Source organism: Aspergillus homomorphus, assembly GCF_003184865.1.
Source record: "Aspergillus homomorphus CBS 101889 unplaced genomic scaffold BO97scaffold_48, whole genome shotgun sequence".
In the NCBI taxonomy this organism is placed as follows: Eukaryota; Fungi; Ascomycota; class Eurotiomycetes; order Eurotiales; family Aspergillaceae; genus Aspergillus; species Aspergillus homomorphus.
In genome coordinates, this window is record NW_020291934.1 from 24,635 (window position 1) to 44,765 (window position 20,131).

General features: G+C 48.5%; 6 protein-coding genes across 6 annotated transcripts; 3 read left to right on the plus strand and 3 right to left on the minus strand.

Moving 5' to 3' along the window:
• Nucleotides 1-99: 99 nt before the first annotated feature.
• BO97DRAFT_446153 (condensin subunit YCS4) lies at nt 100-4,364 on the plus strand. Its single transcript, XM_025698620.1, has 6 exons — nt 100-450; nt 532-1,043; nt 1,095-1,218; nt 1,272-1,413; nt 1,473-3,851; nt 3,910-4,364. The coding sequence occupies exons 1-6, from the start codon at nt 215-217 to the stop codon at nt 4,081-4,083; spliced, it is 3,567 nt and encodes a 1,188-aa protein (XP_025547571.1). The 5' UTR covers nt 100-214; the 3' UTR covers nt 4,084-4,364.
• Nucleotides 4,365-4,379: 15 nt separating this feature from the next.
• On the minus strand, nt 4,380-6,682 carry BO97DRAFT_408335 (putative oxysterol binding protein (Orp8)). The gene is made up of 7 exons (XM_025695833.1): nt 6,510-6,682; nt 6,260-6,452; nt 6,089-6,165; nt 5,969-6,008; nt 5,843-5,912; nt 5,718-5,777; nt 4,380-5,648 (listed from the first exon to the last, which is right to left on the minus strand). The coding sequence occupies exons 2-7, from the start codon at nt 6,337-6,339 to the stop codon at nt 4,698-4,700; spliced, it is 1,278 nt and encodes a 425-aa protein (XP_025547572.1). The 5' UTR covers nt 6,340-6,452; nt 6,510-6,682; the 3' UTR covers nt 4,380-4,697.
• A 157-nt stretch (nt 6,683-6,839) lies between these two features.
• Nucleotides 6,840-8,534, minus strand: BO97DRAFT_398147 (ubiquitin C-terminal hydrolase 37). The gene is made up of 6 exons (XM_025694175.1): nt 8,295-8,534; nt 8,149-8,243; nt 7,978-8,089; nt 7,758-7,939; nt 7,505-7,680; nt 6,840-7,453 (listed from the first exon to the last, which is right to left on the minus strand). The coding sequence occupies exons 1-6, from the start codon at nt 8,349-8,351 to the stop codon at nt 6,927-6,929; spliced, it is 1,149 nt and encodes a 382-aa protein (XP_025547573.1). The 5' UTR covers nt 8,352-8,534; the 3' UTR covers nt 6,840-6,926.
• Nucleotides 8,535-8,927: 393 nt separating this feature from the next.
• Nucleotides 8,928-13,092, plus strand: BO97DRAFT_204538 (putative nuclear envelope pore membrane protein). Its single transcript, XM_025690547.1, has 5 exons — nt 8,928-8,982; nt 9,046-9,532; nt 9,592-9,740; nt 9,794-12,772; nt 12,822-13,092. The coding sequence occupies exons 2-5, from the start codon at nt 9,089-9,091 to the stop codon at nt 13,015-13,017; spliced, it is 3,768 nt and encodes a 1,255-aa protein (XP_025547574.1). The 5' UTR covers nt 8,928-8,982; nt 9,046-9,088; the 3' UTR covers nt 13,018-13,092.
• On the minus strand, nt 13,075-16,689 carry BO97DRAFT_408337 (rRNA-processing protein UTP22). Its single transcript, XM_025695834.1, has one exon. The coding sequence runs from the start codon at nt 16,537-16,539 to the stop codon at nt 13,168-13,170; it is 3,372 nt and encodes a 1,123-aa protein (XP_025547575.1). The 5' UTR covers nt 16,540-16,689; the 3' UTR covers nt 13,075-13,167.
• Nucleotides 16,690-17,266: 577 nt separating this feature from the next.
• Nucleotides 17,267-19,795, plus strand: BO97DRAFT_376569 (cystathionine gamma-synthase). Its single transcript, XM_025693025.1, has 5 exons — nt 17,267-17,513; nt 17,657-19,064; nt 19,165-19,348; nt 19,407-19,449; nt 19,522-19,795. Exons 1-5 carry the CDS (start codon nt 17,469-17,471, stop codon nt 19,639-19,641), a joined length of 1,800 nt encoding a protein of 599 aa, XP_025547576.1. The 5' UTR covers nt 17,267-17,468; the 3' UTR covers nt 19,642-19,795.
• Nucleotides 19,796-20,131: the final 336 nt, after the last annotated feature.

Genomic DNA, 20,131 nt, shown 5'->3' on the forward strand with positions numbered 1-20,131 from the left:
CAAAGGAGAAAAATACAAACAAACTCACCCACCTAACTGACATTCGCCCGTCGCCTTGAGGTTTGGTTTTCTCTGGCCCGCTCCTCCTCCCCCCCTCCATCCATTTCCCCGCCAGAACAAGGCCAGCCAACCTGCGCAACATCCCTTCATCTTGCTTTTCTTCTTCTCAAACAGCTCGCGTGTCCTGCGAGGGCTTTCCTCGCTCGTCACCAATATGGAAGATCGCATCCAATTCGATATTAATGAATCGCTCAAGTTTTATCTGAGCGATCCGGCCTCCGTGCCTACGCCAGATGCCGATCCCGAGCTGCTCGACTGCGAAACAGATCCAGATCAACTATCGCCCGCCATAATCGACAATGTTCTCAATCCGATTGTGGATGCGGTCGCTGAGAACCCGGAAGGTCTCGCTCGGGGTTCCTTTTACGATTCGTTGCAATTCCTGTTAAAGTGCGCCGTGGACCCCAAACATCTCCCTCGAAGATTCTTTATCCTTCGTAGATCTGGCTCTAAACTTTTGATTTCCAACAGATACTCCGTCTTTTCGCCCACACGAACTTTGAGCAAACTACTCGATCTGATTGTCTCCGGTCTATCGATCGAAGCAGATATCATTCATGGTGATCTTGAATCTGACGAGCCGGATGCAATCCAGCAGCACAAAACCTTGTTGGAAATGTATGGCTTTCTCCTTCAATGGGCGCTCTCTGCTGTCGAGGTTAAAGCGGCTGAGAAGCCAACGGAGACTGCTCCCACTCGGAGAGGTGCAGGCAAAGCTGCCAAACCCAAGGCCAATGCCAGGGATGGAAACTGGGACTGGACAGCGCAGATTCAGGTCGCGATGGAAACTATGTGCAAAGTAATGAAGCTTAAACTGGGCAGGATCTTCTTGACGACCTCAGACCGGGATACAGTCATCAATCTCTTCACTCGCTCAATCTATCTCATCCTCGAGAGTGAGCAGCGGGTCAAAAGCATGAGCATTCGAATGCATGCCTTCAAGGTTCTCTGCATCGCCGTGAAACACCACGGGCATGCATTTGGTGGGTTCACTCGACTTGAAGGTCATAGCGATTTCTAATGCGAATGTCTAGGAGCCCAGACTTCTATTGTACAGAGTCTGACTTACTTTGAGCATTTATCCGAACCCATGGCGGAGTTCCTGCACATTCTCGCGGAGCAATACGACTACCCCCAACTTTCTGATGAGATATTGAAGTATATAAGCGCTACCGTTTCTCCGCTCGTTGCATTGGCTAATCGAAGGCTAGGGAGCTCGGGAACAAAGAGTTCAACTCCAACGATACCCGAGGACCCAAGTCTGTGTCCTCATTCGTCATCAAGCTCTCAGAGCTGGCACCTCGCCTGATCATCAAGCAGATGACTCTCTTGGCCAAACAGCTAGATAGCGAGGTTTGACTTCCATCAACCCTGCCAGGTGTGACGAGACTCTAATATTGTTTTGTTGGCAGTCCTACACCCTGAGATGCGCAGTGATCGAAGTCTGCGGAAATCTGATATCCGACCTTAGCCGACAGCAAGAGCGAGGCGATAATTACAAAACCCAAATCAACGCCTTTTTTGACGTTTTGGAAGAGCGTTTCCTCGACATCAATCCTTACTGCAGGTGCCGGGCTATCCAGGTATATATGAGAATCTGCGATCTGGAGCAGAAGTTTCCGAAAAGACGACAAGCCGTTGCAGAGCTTGCAGCGAGAAGCCTGGAAGACAAAAGCAGTAATGTACGGCGGAACGCTATCAAATTACTTGCAAAGCTGGTCTCAACCCATCCGTTCAGTGTCATGCACGGTGGGCAACTTTCACATAAGGACTGGGCAGCTCGACTCGATGGAGTAGATGCTGAGCTAAACGCACTAAGACCCCCTGAAACACAGGGTTTTGAAGGTGGTGACGTATCGCACGTTGACAGTGCGTTGTTGGATGATGCAACTCAACTGCCAGAAGAGTCCCCATCTAAAGCGACACGTCTGACAGAAGAAGAGAAAGCAGCAGCAATGAAACATGCCGCGGAGCAGGCTGCGACGTCCGAATTACTCACACGGTTACAACTAACAAGGAAATATTATAACGAAGCTATTCGCTTCATCGAAGTTCTTCATTCGGCCTCTACTATAGTTGCCCAGCTCTTGTCGTCAAGGAACAAAAGTGAGGCCATTGAAGCCATGGATTTCTTTGTTGTACTTGACGCCTATAAGGTTGAGACTTCCCGTAGTGGGATCCGCCGAATGCTGCGGCTTATCTGGACCAAAGGAAACAGTGATGAGGGCAAGGGAGTCCAGACCCATCTCATCGACTGCTATCGGGGGCTTTTTTTCGAAGCACCGGATTCATTTAGTCCGAACGATGCTGCCAACTACATTGCACGGAACATGATCAGCTTGACCTTCGGCTCAACACCTGCTGAGCTCACTTGCCTAGAACAGTTGTTAAGTACGATGATGAAGGCAGGCCACATATCTGAGGTTGTGATCTCGAAGCTTTGGCAAGTATATGGCGTGCAAAAGAAAGACATATCCAAGACACAACGCCGAGGGGCCATCATCGTCCTTGGCATGCTGGCTTTGGCGGACCCCGAAGTTGTCATAAAAGAGCTTGAGACAATGCTGCGAATTGGTCTTGGCCATCTTGGAAGGTCCGATCTTGTGCTTGCAAAGTATACTTGCATTGCTTTACGACGAATGGTTCCAGGTCGTCAGGCCAAGTCAAAAGACACTGGCATACCTAAATTGACAAACGATCATCCAGTCCTTACCAACCTCGCGGCTATTATAGAGATCGTATCTATGAGCAAAGAGTGGTACGGAGTGGCAGAGCAAGCTATTAGTGCCATCTACGCACTGTCGAAGCATCCAGACGTGCTATGTTCTGACATTCTGAAACGGAAGACTAGATTTGTCTTTCAGTCTCATGCACGGAGGTCTTCTTCTAGGTCACCTATTGAGGGAATAGAAGAACAGCCTGGGATCACTTCACCAGATAAACAAGAAGCAGTGCCAAGAACATCGTCCGCCGGGTTGTCACAGCTGCTTTTTGTCGTTGGCCATATCGCGATCAAGCAAATTGTTCACCTGGAATTGTGTGAGCTTGACTTCAAGCGCCGCAAGGCAGAACAGGAGAAGAATAAAGTTGCGCACGCGTCGGTACAGAAAGAATCCAAGGAGGAGGAGGATGAATTAGATCTCATCGGTGGGACAACTGAAGACGACTTCACAGACGCCATGGCTCATATTCGCGAGAGGGAGCTACTTTACGGAGAGAACTCGCTACTCTCCAATTTTGGCCCGTTGGTTACGGAGATCTGCGCCAATAGCAACACATATAATGACCGTGACCTCCAGGCAGCAGCAACTCTTTGCATGGCCAAGCTCATGTGTGTCTCAGCCGAGTATTGCGAGAAGAACCTTCCGCTCTTGATAACCATAATGGAGCGTTCCGATGATCCCATAGTCCGCAGTAATGTTGTCATCGCTCTTGGGGATATGGCAGTCTGTTTCAACCATCTGATTGACGAGAACACTGATTTCCTCTATCGTCGGTTGAATGATAATGATGTCTCCGTGAAGCGCACGTGCCTTATGACCCTCACCTTTTTGATCTTGGCAGGCCAAGTTAAAGTCAAGGGGCAACTGGGCGAAATGGCCAAGTGTCTTGAAGATGAGGACAAGAGGATTGCCGACTTGGCACGTATGTTTTTTACGGAATTAGCCACCAAGGACAACGCTGTCTATAATCACTTTGTGGACATGTTCAGCCTGCTGAGCGCTGAGCGCAATCTCGAGGAGGCTTCATTGAAACGCATAGTAAAATTCCTGGTTGGTTTCGTCGAAAAGGTACGTCTGCAAGCACCACCTGGAGTTGGAGAAATTCTGACTTACCTCGTGTGAACAGGAGAAACATGCGCGACAACTTGCCGAGAAATTAGCTGCTCGCCTTCCAAGATGCGAGACTGAGCGCCAATGGAACGATGTCGCTTATGCATTGTCTCTGCTTCCGCACAAAAATGAAGAGATCACGAAGACAGTGACTGCAGGCTTTAACAGGGTCGTTACTGCCAATGCCTAAGCCGGCTGGGCTATTGTTTTAGCAGTGGTGTTTCATTCCCTTTTTTTCAAAGGGTTCTCTTCCCTTTAATTCTCTTGAAATGTTCTCACATGCTACTATTCCGGTTCGGATGGAGTTTTGAATGGACAGGCGCACCTTAATGTCGAGAGGGGTCAGTTGAAAGGCGTTTTCCCTCTTTCCTGGTATCGGGAGGAACTGGTTCGGTGTTGTCTCGTGCCGAATGACCGCGATATACCTATTTTACCGCATTTGTTTCATTCCATACATGTTTCATATATCGCAGCATTTTTCGTTCATCAGTAAGTCGCAGAAGGAGATTGTGGGCTGACTCTAGCCCTTCCTGACTGCCGCATGGTAATATTAGAATTGTCTATCTAGTCGGGGTAATCCTTGTACTATATATAACATCTGCTGAACTCAGCAATTCTCCCCTGGAGAAATAATTGATCAGCAAGTCCCACGAGCTGACAATATACCCTGTATACCTGGTCTAAAACACGTACAGGCGGAACAGCGAATAGAACAGAGCCGCAAGGTTTGAAACCAACAGCAATTGAAACAACAGAAACCAGCTGTCGAGAGCGTTGTCATTACAGTCAACCTTTCTCTGGTGTTTATGCGCCCGTTATCTCACTCTCTGGTAATCTGTAGTCACAATTATGTAACCCTTCAAGCACCCTCAGTCCTTCCTCAGTTAATTCAGGCTTACCCATGGGCGTTACTGCACCAGTGAAGAACCGAGGTTGCCATGTCTCGTTCAATTTCTGACGTTCGGCGGCCTTTTGTCGCTGACGTTCCTCGATATCCTGCTTGAGTTTGGTTGCCTGGCTGTATCGTTTGTCCAAGATGGCTTCAGTGACCCCTGACCAGAACTTTCGAGATTCGTTGGAGAGCTGCTCGTCATCAGGAGGCAGAGCCTTTGCAACCGGAAAGAGAGGAGTGATGTCAATCAATAGATTCGCCTCATTGGAGCCAGCCAAGGTGTAGAACAATTGCCCGTGCCAGGAGCCGCTGATCTTGGCAAGAATATCCCCATGGGGTACGTCTTTGATTCTCGTAACAGTATCACTGTCGGGGTTGTAGCGGAAGATGACGCCCTCAACCCTGTTTTGAGCACGGCCGATCCAACCTTCTTCCAGATATTGCAGAATGACCTTGGTGCGCGTCTGAGCGCAAGTGATGTAGCACGTATCTGAAACTGTGACAGCCAGAGCTCCTCTTAACAGCCCACCTAGATGTGCAGCCGGATGGGTCAAGTGATACTCCTCATTGTTCCTGCTTTGAACATTGATGAATATGCCCAAGTTGTGCTGGCCAGGAGTGACTCGAATGCTAGTCCCTGTGAATTTGGCACTGATTTGATCGAAGCCACGGGCAGTGATGCCTCGCACTGGACAGTCGATGTAGAAGGCTGACACTGGAGGATGATGGGATGTCTGTTCTGTCAGGTAGCATACCTTGACAAGTTCGCCGTTGCTGTCCTTCGAGCTAGAAACAGTGTCCATGACATTGGCCGTCGAAACTGGCGATACTTTTGGAAGTGTACTTTGCACGTCCCAGGTGCACTGAGGAACAATCACGGTTAACATGTATTTTGAAGTAGAGGCAAAATAAACCCTTGAGATCGCACTCACCCTGAAAAACTCCCCGAGTGTCGAGTTATAAGGCTTACATGGCTTACCCTTGATGTACTTCTGTTGCTAAATTCAGCAAAACAGTTCATAGCTGCTTCTGTCCAGAAGATGGGAATGACACATACCAGGTCTTTGGTAAACCAAAATCTCAAAACCTCGAGCATACGCCCTAAAGGGTCATCCGACTGCCCGATACTGTTTGTGTCCTGTGAGAAAACAAGCCTCGTAGATGGTCGGACCAATATGCTGACCTTGCAAAAGCCTCCGGTCTGTCTAAGTAATTCCAGTATTCTGATCGTTCGGTAGAAGTCAACAAAGTGCTCGGCCGTTTGAAATGAACAGTTAGCCGTGTGGCTAGACCAACCACTTACCCAAATTGGGCGTTGGCTCCAGAAGATGTGCAGGCAGGGAGAAGCGGACAGAGGCAATGTCAGCCACTCCGACGAACCTAGATGGCGAGCCCGCATTTTGTCAGAATGATCGGCTTCAAAAGCGAAGGTGGCCTTGGTAGTAGGCTATGAGGCTCGAAAAAGAGCGCATACTTTCTGAGGATAGACAAGAATGTCTTCAACTTGGATGAATCATCCGGCGTTTTTTCAGATGTAGAGGCTGTGGCGGACATGTTGAAGCTGAGCCGCCGCGCTGAGCCGCGAGATACGAGTTGATATGAGAGAGGTGATACTCTATGCGTACTTATTGGCGATGGTAAGATGGATAAGGAAGACTATAAGTGTACTGTATACAAAAAGTGAGAAAAAGACATGCAGGCTGGTTTGTCTTTTGTCGACTTACTCGCGCAAGGGTGCTTCGGCCGAAAGGTCTCGAGAAAGGTTGGGAGAAAGAAAGAACTGAGCGGAGCCAGGGGGCAAGAGCTGCTTTTTAGGGACCAGCCAGGAGTACACAAGAGTCGATGCAAGCAAAGACAACAACAACCCCTTTGTACGGGGTTTCTCAGGACAATCACCGACGGCGGGCGCGCACTGGGCTCCAGGCGGTGACGTTCTTATAACTAGTAAGGCGGGGGGGCAACCTCCGGCGGTCAGTCGGTACGTCACTGGGAACCTTTTATTCTTATATAATCAAACAGAAAACTAACTACTAGTAGTTATGGCAGGAGGCAGAGGCAAGACGAAAAGATCGTTGCTCTATCTACGAAGCACGTACAATACAAGTTCAAATGACCGACTTAAACCAGTTTCGAGATCAAGATCACAACAACTTCTCGATGACTTGCTTGCGGGCTAGCAGTCGGAGCCATTTGCGAATGGCAGGGCTGTAGTCAAACCGCCGACCTTCCGCGTACTCATTATCAGCCTGCTGTGACTGTTGCTCTTCCCGAATGGACGCCTGTAGACTGCGCTGGCTATCCGCCAGTTCGTGCCAGAGGTTTTTCAGCTTCTCCACCCCACAATTTTGATACTCCTGTTCTTGAAGAGTCGGAATGAAAGCCCGATCTATCATATCCCTGGAGAGTGTGTAGGACTTATCGGGTCCTAGAAGGGTATTCTTAAGAGTGATTGCGTGAAAGGGTAGTTGGCCAGCCTTGGACGTTAGACACTGGTTGACCATCTCAAGAGATTTCACATTCATCGCCAACCTGTTAATTAGACCAGGGAGCGGATCTTGAGCAAGGCTCAACATTGAAAACTCAATTTGGTCTTCTTCGTATTCTTTCATCCTCGTGAAAATATCGGGCTTAGCTTGAGCCAGCCAATCGTCACTGGATTGGCAGGAGCCTATATTGTAAGTTATAAGAAGGAACTGCTGTGGATTTCGTTGCGCCGTACCGAGAACTTGAGGCTGACGTTCCAACCCGTCAAATTTCCAAACTTTGCCTAAAGCAGCAACATAGGCAATGAAATGGAAAGCCGTGTCCAAGTCTTCTTGCTCATGTCTGGTGCGAGATCGCCGGAATGCTGTCTCGGCCTTGAGCTGGTGATCAGCTTTGAGTAAATCCATTCGCCTGGTCCCATAATGGGGATTAAGTTAGACCGATCGTTGACGAAGATAGCGGGCTATATAGGACAACAATTTGGTTACCTCGCAAATGAGTTGTGTATCCTCTTGATAAATTCATGGTTATTTACTGCATCACCTCGGAGCGCTGGCGTAAAAGGCATAGTGAATTCTTTGAAGTGTTGCAAATTTTCCCCAAGGTCAATCTCTTCAATATTATTAACAATGTTCAGAAGAGCCACAGTAGCACAGGCATTGCTCGCCGTCTATGCAGGATGATTAGCCATAAGGATCAAGGTGAAACAGTGAGCCAGACCTGATTTGCGAACCACAGCCCTTCTGGACAGCTTGCTTCCTGTTTATTGGGGTCATCCTCCCGCCAGCGAGACAAGAATATCAGCCCGTAGATCGGCTTGCTATCAAACTCGTTAGCCATGTGTAGAACTGGTAGAGGGTCAAAGTGCCAAACCCTCACTTCAGTATCGCCATCATATCCTCATCCAAGGATACGACTTCCTGGACTTTGACCCCCTTTACGCCAAATTCCCGGAGCATGACATTGAAGAGTGCCTAGAAAGGTGATTCAGCATAGGCCCCTAAAGGTTGTTTTACAGGACGTACGGGTTCAGACTCCAGCTCGCAAAATCCATTCCAATGAATCGCCTCATCCAGGGCCATAGAAACGAGATGTTTGAACCTGGTAGCACAGCTGGAGGATAAGCTCTTGCTATGGATCCTATACTATTCTGCCAAGTAAACAATGAATGATTGTGCAGGAAATACCCAAAACTATGCCACTAGTCTTGGATTCAAACAGTGGTCTAAGTGAGACGATCGTAGCTCTGATCAGTGAGATCATCGTACTGATTGATGACCTTCTGCCGGCCTCCATTCCGTGCTTAAGCAGTGGCACTCTGTAATTACGGTATCAATACAGTAGCGTCACCAGCATAGAAGCAAGTTACGTACTGTCAGTTGATTTGCTGCTGACCGCCGGCCCGTTATTGCTACAACAGTGCAAAAAGCATCCCTATCAACTCAAGCTCATCGCTCTCTCCCTCTCTCACGCGTCCCACTCACTATCTTGCATCGCAACTCAAACCCTTTGGCGGTCACTAGGTACTCTCACTGCCAATCTGAGGTGTACATCCTATGAGGTGGGGTAAGAGTCGTTAGTTTTGTGTTATCAAACAAACTGTTGCCTTTACCTATTCCTATTTCTAAGTTCTACCTCACTTTTCTGCCATAAATCGCTGTTCAAAGCGGGCGCAGTCTTCACAGGACGAGGCATCTCCCACGCACTATATATGTCTGTTTTCAAACGCCAGTCGTGAATTCTGCCTTGACACAAAGCTAATACTTAGATCATTAGGGTGCAGCTTGTCCCGTCGCATATCGCATAATTGCAGCATGCCATGAACGGCACTCCCCGGCTTCGGTCTGCTTTTCCGCAGACACCACAAACCGCTCCGAGATTTAGAGACCACAGTGCGCGAACCCCGACTAGGCCTCAATTGCACAATGCGGCAGTCCAGAAACTCCCCGCAAAGGTCCTCACGGGCTCTTCGGATGCGAAATCGCCTCTCATACCAGCGGGTGTCATCGACGCGCCCTCGCAGCGACTTTATGTCGCGGCTTTCTACCTGGCATTGAATACGTGGCGGGTGTACGATTCTTGGAGTGCATCTGACGATCTAGATTCAACCTGGCTTTTCCTGAAATGGGCAGCCGTTGATGGAGTCTTCCTCTTCGGCCTGCAAGCGCTGCGGATTCCCTGGTTGGAATGGGCCTTTCCTACAACACTAGCAATCTTCTTGATTCACGTCGCCGGAAACATATTCCTAATGTTTCAGATACCTGTATGCTCTGGCTTTAAACACCACGCACAGAAAATAAGGCCCCACTGACGCTTTCATAGATTCCTGTGGGTGCTTGGATTGCGGGAGCAATCAAACTAGCTTATGATAGGGAACTGTCCATATCTGAGCGGAGTGTGAAACCAGGGGACATAATTCACAATGCATCGCTTATCCTGGGCAAGCAGATTGTCCATATCTTACCAGAAGGGTGGGCTCTTGAACCTTTGATCACATTGAGATGTACTAACCGCATGATGATAGCTCGGCTATTTTGAACCCTGATCATATACCGCTCTGTATTGGTACATCCAGAACTGCTGTTGATTTACCTATACGTGTGAATCAGACAGATCCTATTTTGATAGAGTTGTTGCGGCTGGATTATGACAGTGGCGAAAATGAAACCATTTCAATTCCAGCAAAACAGCTGAAAAATATGAAGCGTCAAGCAGACAGGTCTCTCCCAAAAACACGATCCAGCCTCCATCGTGATCTCATTTTTCCTGTCAAGCGACCCGGAATATATCGTCTGCAAAGAGTAGTGGACGAGTCAAATCTTGACGTTCATATGAGATCCTCTGACGCTCTCGTTGCCGCGTGCCCTCGAGCAACGATCAAGGATTCCCCTACTCACAAATGTAGGGGTGAGCTCTCGAACCTAGTCTTGGTGGTTGAGGGCACTCCTCCTTTGAAAATCAAATACAGCAGACAGGTCAACAATCTCGATCGAGGCTTCTCTTTCCACAATATCCAACCCGATCAATTACGCTCGCCATTGTTAGGCCAACAAACAAGCGGTACTCTCTTCAATGCGAAAGAATCAGATGTGACCTGGGCTCGGAGCCAAAGCATTGAAGTCCCTTTGAACGAGTCTCTTAACGTTGGCGGGGAATGGATTTACACAATTGAGGAAGTCCACGACGGCTCAGGGAACATTGCGAATTACTCAATACTATTGGACGTTGAAAGGCTATCTACAAAATCTTCATCGCAATGGCATGAGTTCTCCGTTCACGAAAGACCTCGACTTTCCTTGTCTGGCTGCAACGATCAAAGTTTCCTGGAAGTGGCACAAGGCGCAAGCGTGGACCTACCTCTGAATTACCATCAGTCGGGACAAGGCTACGGGAATGATGGACCGTTCTCTCTGGTCTATACGTTCAATGGTGAGGCTCAGCCGGGTCATGCAGATCTGCCAAGCAAAATACGCCAGGCATCACTGAGTAATCTTGATCAGAAGCCCCAGATCAAGGATCCAGGCTGGTACAGGTTGAATTCTCTTTCCAGTCAATACTGCTCTGGAGAAGTGCTAGAGCCTTCGTCTTGTTACTTAAGAAATCCACCGGAACCCGACATGACTGTCAAGTATGAAAGAATTTTCGACAAATGTGCAAATAATCCCGTTGGTCTACTCGTGGACCTAGATCTAACCGGGTCTCCACCCTTCCGGCTTCGATATGTCATTGAGCATGCAAAAGGTGTCGAAACCCGAGCCCAATCAATCGATGGCCTTCGTGCTCAGCTTGACTTCACGCCACCAGAAGCCGGGTTGTATCGCTATCGCTTTCTAGACATTGCAGACACTGTCTATGGTCCCCAGTCCCTCCAAGACAAGGTGCCCGTCCTCGAGCAAGATGTGAAGCCACCCGCCTCTGCACACTTCTTGGGACCCAAAGTTGTACGCAAAGCCTGTTTTGGAGAACCGGTGTCCGTGGATGTCGCTTTCTTAGGCGAGGCCCCCTGGACAATGCAGTATGAAGTGGTTCATAATGGCAAAAAGACGAAATACACCTTGGATTCTGACAGCGAAATATCCACTATTGTGACCGAACGGCTCGTTAGTGGTGGTGAGTACCTGGTCCTTCTCACAAGCGTCAAAGATCGCTCGAATTGCAAGCGAGCCCTCAAGGATAGCATCAGAATAGATGCACGCTCAAAACCGCCCCATGTGGCGTTTGGCGAAATAGAAAGGAGCAGACGATATTCGGCCTTGCAGGACTCGAACGTTGATCTTCCGATCAGGCTAAGCGGAGAGCGACCCTGGAACGTGAAGTACAAGAATGTGAACGCCAGCTCTGCCGTGTACGAGAAGACATTCTGGCACGAGAATAGCTTCTTGAACGTGGCACAGGACGGACAGTACGAACTTGTTGGTGTGGCCGACAGTTCGTGTCCTGGCTTTGTCGACCAGGAAGGCAGCGTGTTCGAGGTTTCTTGGATTCCTCGCCCGCGAATCACAACCGTGGATGGCTCGCCTGTTGGATCCGACGGTCGTATCATGAAACGTGATGTTTGCCAGGGAGACGATGACAGCCTCGAAGTTCGGCTTTCTGGGAATGCCCCATATAGTATCCAATACGAGCAACAACGAAAGCCGTTACGCGGTTCATCTTCTGTTCGAGTGCAAAGTTTACGAACCGCCCTTAACGCTGCCTCTCTGGAAATGGATACATCTGAAGCCGGCCTGTACACGTACAAGTTCACAGAGGTCGGCGACAACCTCTACGATCAGGATCCCGGAGTCAAACCAGTGGTCGTGACTCAGAAAGTGAACCCTCTCCCTTCCGCACGATTTGATTCACCAGGCCGTATTTATGGATTTTGCAAGGAAGATGTCAGCGGCGAAGAATTGATTCCCATCACTCTTGAGGGTGTTACACCTTTCTCCCTTGAGATTTCTATCAAGCATCACTCAAAGGCGAAACCAGAAGTTGTAACGATTTCAAATATCAATGCCAATCGACACCATCTCCCTTTGCCACGACGTCATCTCGATCTCGGCCAACATGTTGTCAGTATTCGCAAAGTGACTGATGCACGTGGTTGCCAGCAAACCACTGAGTACGATTCCTCTTCGGTTAGAGTCGCAGTATCGGACGTGCCTACAATAATTCCACTTGAGTCAAAATCAGATTACTGCGTGGGCGAACGACTCTCCTTCTCGCTATCCGGTCATGCTCCATTTGACGTGTTTTACACATTCGACGGAGCTTCCAGGAAGGCCACTTCCAAAACCACCACTTTTCGTCGTATCGCAGAGAAACCTGGCGTTTTCAGTATAACAGCCGTCAGCGATGGTGCCAGCGGGAGATGCAAAGCCCACAAAAGTATCACCAAAACCATTCACGAGATGCCAAGTGTCAGGATCAGCAAAGGACAAGTGTCTGTCGTGGATATACACGAAGGAGGAGAAGCTGAACTTCAGTTCGAGTTCTGGGGCACACCGCCGTTTGAATTCACGTAAGTCGTCACCTACAGATTTACATGCACTTAACTAACCTCCATCTAGATATGTGCGAAGCTCAAACGCTCGGAAGGGAAAGAAATCTGAAATACTTGATGTCAAACATGATGTCTCTCACGAGCATACGAAAACAATCAAAACTTCGGACGAAGGCACTTATGAAGTGGTGGCAATCAAAGACAAGTATTGTTCTTTTTCTTCCCACATACCGGCCGGAAAGACTGAAAGAGTGATGGCTTGAGCCTGAGTGGATGAACGGAGTGATATACAATGTCATGGAAACCAGGATTATACACGAGTCTTTCTTTTCGGATCCACTGCTGGCCTGATTTTGACTTTGTGAGGTCTACTGTATTTGTAAATAATCTTTGTACATGATCACGAAATGTGATTATACCAGATCCTCGTCAATACCATGAAGTTCAATGCTGTCGATCATGACTTTACTCAACCTCGAAATTTCGTTCAAGATAGCCGGACGATTAATTATCACTTCGTCGCTCTCTTTTGGATCTCTCAGGCCTGAGGGAGAAGTAGAGTACGCCATTTTCAACGTCCAGCCTTTAGGCTGGAGAATTTGAGGATTCCAGAGCCCTGCAACAAGTCCCGGATTTTCATCGCTGTGGAAAAAGAGGATATTTGGACTGTAACACGCCTGCAGATCCTGAATGAAGGACTGGACAACAGTATGTCCAGTGGCCTGAAGCTTCTCCCGTCTATCAGCAATTTTGAATGTGGTTGATGATGTGGAGACATCATGCAGCAGCTTTGAACGAAGCCTGATGATGAAGTCGTAAGGTGCTAAGGATGTGCGGAAAAGTTCTGTCACATCACAATCACACCCATTCTCTCGAACCAATGTCATGGCAGCCTTGGCTAAGGTGCACATGCGGGCCGCCACAACCTTAGAGGGCTTTTCATACTGAGTCCAGGTCACACCATCAGGGTCTATATCAGAAGCCACAAAGAGGGTAACCGTGCTCATTGCCGGGTCAATTTGTCGCCATGCTGTAAAGCGAGTCTGTAAGCCTTCCACGGTGCTCTTGTCTAGACCTCCGAAGTCGACGACTAAAGCCTCCTGCTGCCAATCCCAACGTGCGAGAAGCTGGAGAGTCCTTAAAAATCCAGTCATGATACTCGACGGAGTATCCCATGGATATGGCAGCGTGAAGACTCGAACAACCAGCAATTCCACGGTCTCTTCTCGAATTTGCTCCGTAAGCAGATGACAGCTGAACCAATACTTCACAAGGCGAATCGTTGGCGAAAGAAGTGGGAATCGGGTGCATAAGGTACGAATTGCCTGTGTGAGCCGAGGGGTTTGAACAAACAGTCGTTTGTATTCAGATAGAGCGTAAGCGAGCTCTTGCTTCATCGGCAGAGGGACCCCTTTGTCCTTCATGTGGCGCGCCAAGAGCATTTGCTCTCTGTCGTGATGAATCCTAAGGCGAAAGAGGACGTTGGAAGAATGCGTGATGTCGAGGAACGCACGATTGAGGATCTTGCTCGACACATTCTCCAGCCCTACTTTGCATGCGGATGCGGCTCCAGATGACTGCAACGAATCACCTATTTTCACGAGGAAAGCTATTTTGGTCATTTGAATGGCCACAAGATCATCCGGCCAGCGAGCCGAGGATTCGAATTGTAGAACAATGTCCACGGGACCACAAAGCACGTCATGTTCACATTGCAGACGAAGAGCAGCATAGCGCAAAAGCGGGCTGGCTGGTGCTAGGTGCCTAACTGTTAGAGGCACTTCATCCATCTCCTGAACAGACCGTTGCAGAGAATTGAACGCATCATGAATCGTTTGGAAATGGGGGCTGGAGTATAAGATAATGCCATCCCCGTTGTTGCAAAGTGTTCGGTCAAATTCATCACCAACAAACTTGATTCCGGAATCGGGGTAGCCAAAATGACGCTTCAAGATATACGTCGATATCTGATATATGATAGAGGGCGCGGTCGCAAGATCTGACCAGACCAAGCTCTCCCTGATACTGCCATCTTTGAATCTCCTTAGCTCAGCCTTCTCTCCCCAAAAAGATCGAAACGATGCGGCTTCTTCTTTCTGTTCAGCGGCCGGGCCATGATCCACAACACGTGTAGCATTCTCTGCATCAAGCATCAACCCCACAAGTAGGCTTTGATGCCCCGTTCTCCGATTGGGCTTCGTGTCAACCTGCCAAGGCTCTGGGGCACAACCACGCAGATGAACGAGCCCGGCTCTGTCCCCCAGCGCCCTGACTAATACTTCATAGATCTTGTTTTCTTTCTTTAGATCTTGAAGACTGTTCCCACTTGCTGGGGCTGGAAGTTCAATGAGTCGATCAAATCTCAACGTTGGTTCGTTGGCCTTGAGGATGAATACTTTTTCGAAATTGTCATCGCGGGACTCGTTTAGCATTTTCACTGTGACGTCTGCTTCTCGGCGAAGGAGGGCATAGGACCAGGGGGTCATCTTATAAAGAATATTCAATCCTCGCTTGCCATCGTACAGAACAGGAGATTCGCCAGGGAATGACAAGTCCGTTGCAAACATTGCTAATGGACTTGTTAGGTCCCTTCCGGCAAGGAACTGCAGTGTCGCCTTGAATAGCTGATAGCTGCTGTAAGATTTCAAGAGGACAGGCTTGCCATTAGGGCCTCCACCCTCGAGCAGTAATGACATCAGAGCTGTCCACTCAAAGCCACCGAGCCCACCCGATTGATATGACGATCCAAATCCGCGCTGTCGAAGCCAGGTCCGGCCCAGAATACATGCATCTTTGAAGGATTCGCATTTGCGAATGCTGGAGTAAAGATATTTGTGATAGAGTGCTACCGCGGCCTCCGATCGAAGCGAAGCATTGTAGACCGGAGTAGCGCCTTCGGATGTGGGAGTATCTGCTGCGCCTTGACGTATATTATTCCTTGAGGGCAGAGTGCGTGACACTGGGAATAAAGAATCCTCAATGGCTGTAATGACACGAATTCGTAGTTTGGTTGACAGGTGTCCAGGTTTGGTCGAAGCGGTCGGCTCAAGAACGATGACAGGCCGAAGACTGTCGCCATCCTGAAGTGCGAACTTGACGTTCAAATCGAGATCAGCTGCCTTGATGCCAGCGGCAATAGTGGCAATATAGTATGCGCGTTTATGGAAGTATCGGTAATTGACATAGTCCTTCTCCTGGAAGATAGAGCTGGGCATGGTCACCGCCAAGTCTACCATTAATGGATCGGTGCTCTTAGCCCCTGTTTGAAGCGATAGACTGCCTACCACATTGACATTGATTGGTTTGACATATGTGAAAGAATACTTCACATCCCTGCCGGGCCGGGGTTCAGGAAAGGGCACCGTGATTCCATGTGCGCTACGCAGCTCTTTCTCTGCTTCCCATGCCGATTGAGATGGTCGCTCTGGGATATGTTCAATGATACTCTTCAATTGATGAAGTGTCTCTTGAAGCCTCGCGACTTGTCTATCATAATTCGGCCGCAGCCCAGTCAATAGCTCGTCCATCTGTAACTTGAAGAAGCTGGACTTATAGACGCCGCTTGCGAGCGCAAATTCAGCCGTGACATCGTGAGTCCCCTGTCTGTTTCTGCTTGTAGTAGGTTGTTCAGTGTTCCGAGTAGCCTTCGCGGAACTTTTTCCATGCGGTGATTGGGGAGACGAGGACAATGTAGGAGCATCAACGTTTTCTGGGAATGGGGCACTTGGCGAAGCAGTGTGAGTGGAAGGGCTCAACCGCCTTCTTTTGACTGAATGGGACGACATCTCGAACCGCACACCAGCCGCAGAAATCTGGTAGATATTTTTCGCGTGGGTGAAAGAAATGATATTGCTTGAAGAACGAGAATCCTTGGACAAAGCTGCAGATCCGACTAGATCAGTCTTGTATGTACCATGCTGGTCTCAATGTTGATCGGTACGGCTCATTTTTTTTTCGTTCTTGTCGGGAGGGAGACCTTTAAAACAGGCAAAAAAAAAAGGATTTAGTCTGGTCAGCGGTGAGTCTGGCACCGACTCCCAATAGTACCAGGCTACCCGTTACTGTAGCACGGTAGCACCTAATACTCTTTCTAGCGTACCACGCTCTACCTTACCGCCTGCCGGATATGAGCCTCCGTCGCTCTGTAGTGAGTACCTATTGTTAGGTAAGTTGATTAGTTAGCTAACTAGTTAGTCAATTAGTTAGTTATTGTAGTTATAAAGCAGCCGGCTGACTGCCAGCCAAATCATGGCCACTGTCATCACATCACCGGGCTCTTAGACTCTAGAGACTCTATTGCAGAAGCCATCGAACAGTCCGGTCTGTTTTATATGTACGTACGTAACGTAGACCTAGTCAGTACTTTTCTACCTAGTACTGTACAGTACATGGAAAAGTACAGAATGATCATTGATACCTAAGGTATACTTATCTAGTTAGCGAGGGAGTGACTCGTGCCGTGAGCTCCGTTCGCTCCAAACTAATTGGTCAACCACTCCCAGCACAACGCCGAAATCGCTGGCTGCCACCGCGGCAATGGATGGATCCATGATGACTCCCTCCATTTCCTAGTCCAATTCTCTAAGAATTCTTTCCCTACTCATCACTCCATCTGCGTCAAGTGTTGTTCGTTCCCGCTTTTTCCACCCAAATCATACATACTCACTCGACTAGTCGGTTTCTAGCTCTACAAAAATTTGGTCGCTCTACCACAATGCTTCAGATCATTGGAGGCCCGGTTCCTCCCAATACTGACCATGTAGGTTCAGGCCCCGCGTACCCCGCCTAGTCATCTTGTGGGAGCTTGTCTCCCTCACCAGTCTCCTTACTTTCCAAATGTCCCCTATATGAGTTTAATGCACAGTCACTGTCAGCCAAGAACAGCCACTCACCGTTGATTAGGCAGTCAGCGTGTCACTTCCCACTTGGAAAGCAAATGTGGCTTATGAAGAGGGGGAGCCTTGGATAACAAACAGTATGCAATGCGGCTATCCACGATTTTTTATACATCCAATCATTCAGGAGCTTGCGGTGGAGATAGTACAACGCTTTGGTACGCCAGATTCGGAGACTGCCATATTGTTCCCATCCATTGCCACCGCCGAAATGTGCCATTCCTTCATGAAGTCGAGGATATCAACGGAACACCACGACAAGATCCGGATCACGAGTTTCAGTCCCTCTCACCAAACAGATGCTGGCTTTCCCACCACAACATTGCTATTATCAGCTGTGATATATCCGAAAGAGTTTGCTTCCATTGCCAAGCAGGTGTGGCAACACACTGGGAATGGCATATCGAGTCGGCGGGGCGAGTTCTGCCTGGGTGCCCTAAGAAGTGGCTTTCTTGCTGAGAGAAAATCCCATGCGACAGATGCGGCGCCTCGGAGAATCTGTAAAGGCCCTCGGAGATACCAGGGGCGCGATTCGATCAGTGGAATAGGTCGACGCAATAGTACACAACATCATTGTAAGGACTTGTCATCCACAAGAGAAGCACAGGATGGCAAAGAATATGTACAATTCATTGAAGAACGATTTGGGCGCAACTTGAATATCTCGCTTGCTGATCAGGCACGGTTGGCTGTACGCCGGAGAATAGCAGGTGTTCTCACAGCTGACGTAGAGCTGAATGAAGCTCTCGAGGAGACGGCAGGAGAAGGTCGTGTGGCGGGGCTGACGGAGGCTGACGTCTTTCTACATCCAACGGGGATGAGCTCTATCTTTAACGCACATCAGATGTTACTGGCCAGCAGAGGACAACTGAAAAGCATATGCTTTGGGTTTCCTTACATCGACTCGTTGAAAATCCTTCAGAAATGGGGTCCCGGATGCTTGTTCTATGGCCAAGGTTCTGCAGAAGATCTCGATGATTTGGAATCACGTTTGCAGGCAGGCGAACGGTTCCTGGCTTTATTCACGGAATTTCCGGGCAATCCCTTGCTGAAATCTCCAGATCTGAGAAGAATTCGCCAACTCGCTGATAGGTATGATTTTGCGGTTGTGGTTGACGAGACTGTAGGGAACTTCCTGAACATCAATGTTCTCCCTTCTGCAGACATTGTGGTTAGCAGTTTGACCAAGATATTCAGTGGGGATAGCAATGTTATGGGAGGAAGTGCAGTGCTCAATCCACATGGGCATTATTACCATTCTTTGAGAGAGACTTACGCCCGTGAATATGAAGACAATGTCTGGGCTGAAGATGTCGTTTTCTTGGAGCGGAATAGCCGGGATTTCGCATCCCGAATCGAGAAGATTAATCGAACCACAGAAGTAGTTGCAGAACTGCTACTAAATTCTCCGCGAGGTAAGTCCAGATTCATTCTTGCCTCGTTGCCGTTGCGTCTCCGATCATCCCGGGTGACTTGGTCCGAATCTACAGCGCTTTGTTCTAATCCATCTTACAGTTAAGAATGTTTATTATCCGAAGTTCAACCCTTCTCAACCTCTTTATGAAGCATTCCGCACCCAGAATGGGGGATACGGTGGCCTCTTCTCTGTTACGTTCCATTCAACTGCGGAAGCAACTGCTTTCTTCGATCAACTTGAAGTACATAAGGGCCCAAGTCTCGGAACGAATTTTACATTGAGGTTGGTCGAAGCCCCTCATAAGAATCTAAGCAGCGTGCACACTAACTGTTAATCAAAGCTGTCCATATACATTGTTGGCCCACTACGGTGAACTAGAATGGGTATGTCAACCTGTGCAATTCGCTCGATGAGCGCGTCGTCTAGCTTGCCCTATGATTACTGATCTTTATCAGGCGAATTCCTTCGGTATCGAATTCGGTCTTGTCAGAATAAGTGTCGGCTTGGAAGAGGAGTCAGATCTATGTAATCGGATACAACAGGCTTTGAAAGCGGTATCTGATGTCATAGCATGATATTCTATGAACAGATTTGCGCCGTTCTGTTGCATTCAGCGCCGGGCATTCCAGTCTTGAAAGACGCTAGACAGTCTCACGCGGTACTTTTGCGATATGATAATAACTTTAGCCCCTGAGTATATAGAAGTGTTTTGTCAGAGTGATATCATAGATTGGCTCATGACAGTTCTTTCGTTTTTTCACATGAACATATTGCGCAAAATGCTAAATGATGGAACACAAATCTGGTATGCTGATAATGTGTGGAGTGCCATACCTTGTAACTATCAGCCCCGTAATTACCAATACACACACAAATATTTGCAGTCCTGTGATTCCCCTGATATCTTGAAGACCAATTGAACAGCCCGAAGACAATCTCTCTCCTACAAGCAGTGAAGGGCCCACCGTAGCTAGATCCAGACTTAAACATGTTGTATGTATATTATGTGACAGATTGGCTTGATCGTCGACCCACCTGTGTGCTTCTGTATCTTTCAGCGAAACC

Excerpts from the sequence above, each read along its gene's own strand:
- BO97DRAFT_376569 (XM_025693025.1), top strand. The coding sequence starts at position 17,469 with ATGCTTCAGATCATTGGAGGCCCGGTTCCTCCCAATACTGACCAT. Across the intron at positions 17,514-17,656 it reads TTCCTCCCAATACTGACCAT|GCAGTCAGCGTGTCACTTCC; the intron begins GTAGGTTCAGGC and ends ACCGTTGATTAG. Across the intron at positions 19,065-19,164 it reads GCTACTAAATTCTCCGCGAG|TTAAGAATGTTTATTATCCG; the intron begins GTAAGTCCAGAT and ends TCCATCTTACAG.
- BO97DRAFT_446153 (XM_025698620.1), top strand. The coding sequence starts at position 215 with ATGGAAGATCGCATCCAATTCGATATTAATGAATCGCTCAAGTTTTAT. Across the intron at positions 1,044-1,094 it reads ACACCACGGGCATGCATTTG|GAGCCCAGACTTCTATTGTA; the intron begins GTGGGTTCACTC and ends GCGAATGTCTAG. Across the intron at positions 3,852-3,909 it reads TGGTTGGTTTCGTCGAAAAG|GAGAAACATGCGCGACAACT; the intron begins GTACGTCTGCAA and ends TCGTGTGAACAG.
- BO97DRAFT_204538 (XM_025690547.1), top strand. The coding sequence starts at position 9,089 with ATGAACGGCACTCCCCGGCTTCGGTCTGCTTTTCCGCAGACACCACAA. Across the intron at positions 9,533-9,591 it reads TCCTAATGTTTCAGATACCT|ATTCCTGTGGGTGCTTGGAT; the intron begins GTATGCTCTGGC and ends ACGCTTTCATAG. Across the intron at positions 9,741-9,793 it reads GTCCATATCTTACCAGAAGG|CTCGGCTATTTTGAACCCTG; the intron begins GTGGGCTCTTGA and ends GCATGATGATAG.
- BO97DRAFT_398147 (XM_025694175.1), bottom strand. The coding sequence starts at position 8,351 with ATGGCCCTGGATGAGGCGATTCATTGGAATGGATTTTGCGAGCTGGAG. Across the intron at positions 7,940-7,977 it reads CAAATCAGGTCTGGCTCACT|ACGGCGAGCAATGCCTGTGC; the intron begins GTTTCACCTTGA and ends CATCCTGCATAG. Across the intron at positions 7,454-7,504 it reads ACGTCAGCCTCAAGTTCTCG|GCTCCTGCCAATCCAGTGAC; the intron begins GTACGGCGCAAC and ends CTTACAATATAG.
- BO97DRAFT_408337 (XM_025695834.1), bottom strand. The coding sequence starts at position 16,539 with ATGTCGTCCCATTCAGTCAAAAGAAGGCGGTTGAGCCCTTCCACTCAC.
- BO97DRAFT_408335 (XM_025695833.1), bottom strand. The coding sequence starts at position 6,339 with ATGTCCGCCACAGCCTCTACATCTGAAAAAACGCCGGATGATTCATCC. Across the intron at positions 6,009-6,088 it reads GGAGCCAACGCCCAATTTGG|AATACTGGAATTACTTAGAC; the intron begins GTAAGTGGTTGG and ends CCGAACGATCAG. Across the intron at positions 5,778-5,842 it reads TTTGGTTTACCAAAGACCTG|AAGTACATCAAGGGTAAGCC; the intron begins GTATGTGTCATT and ends ATTTAGCAACAG.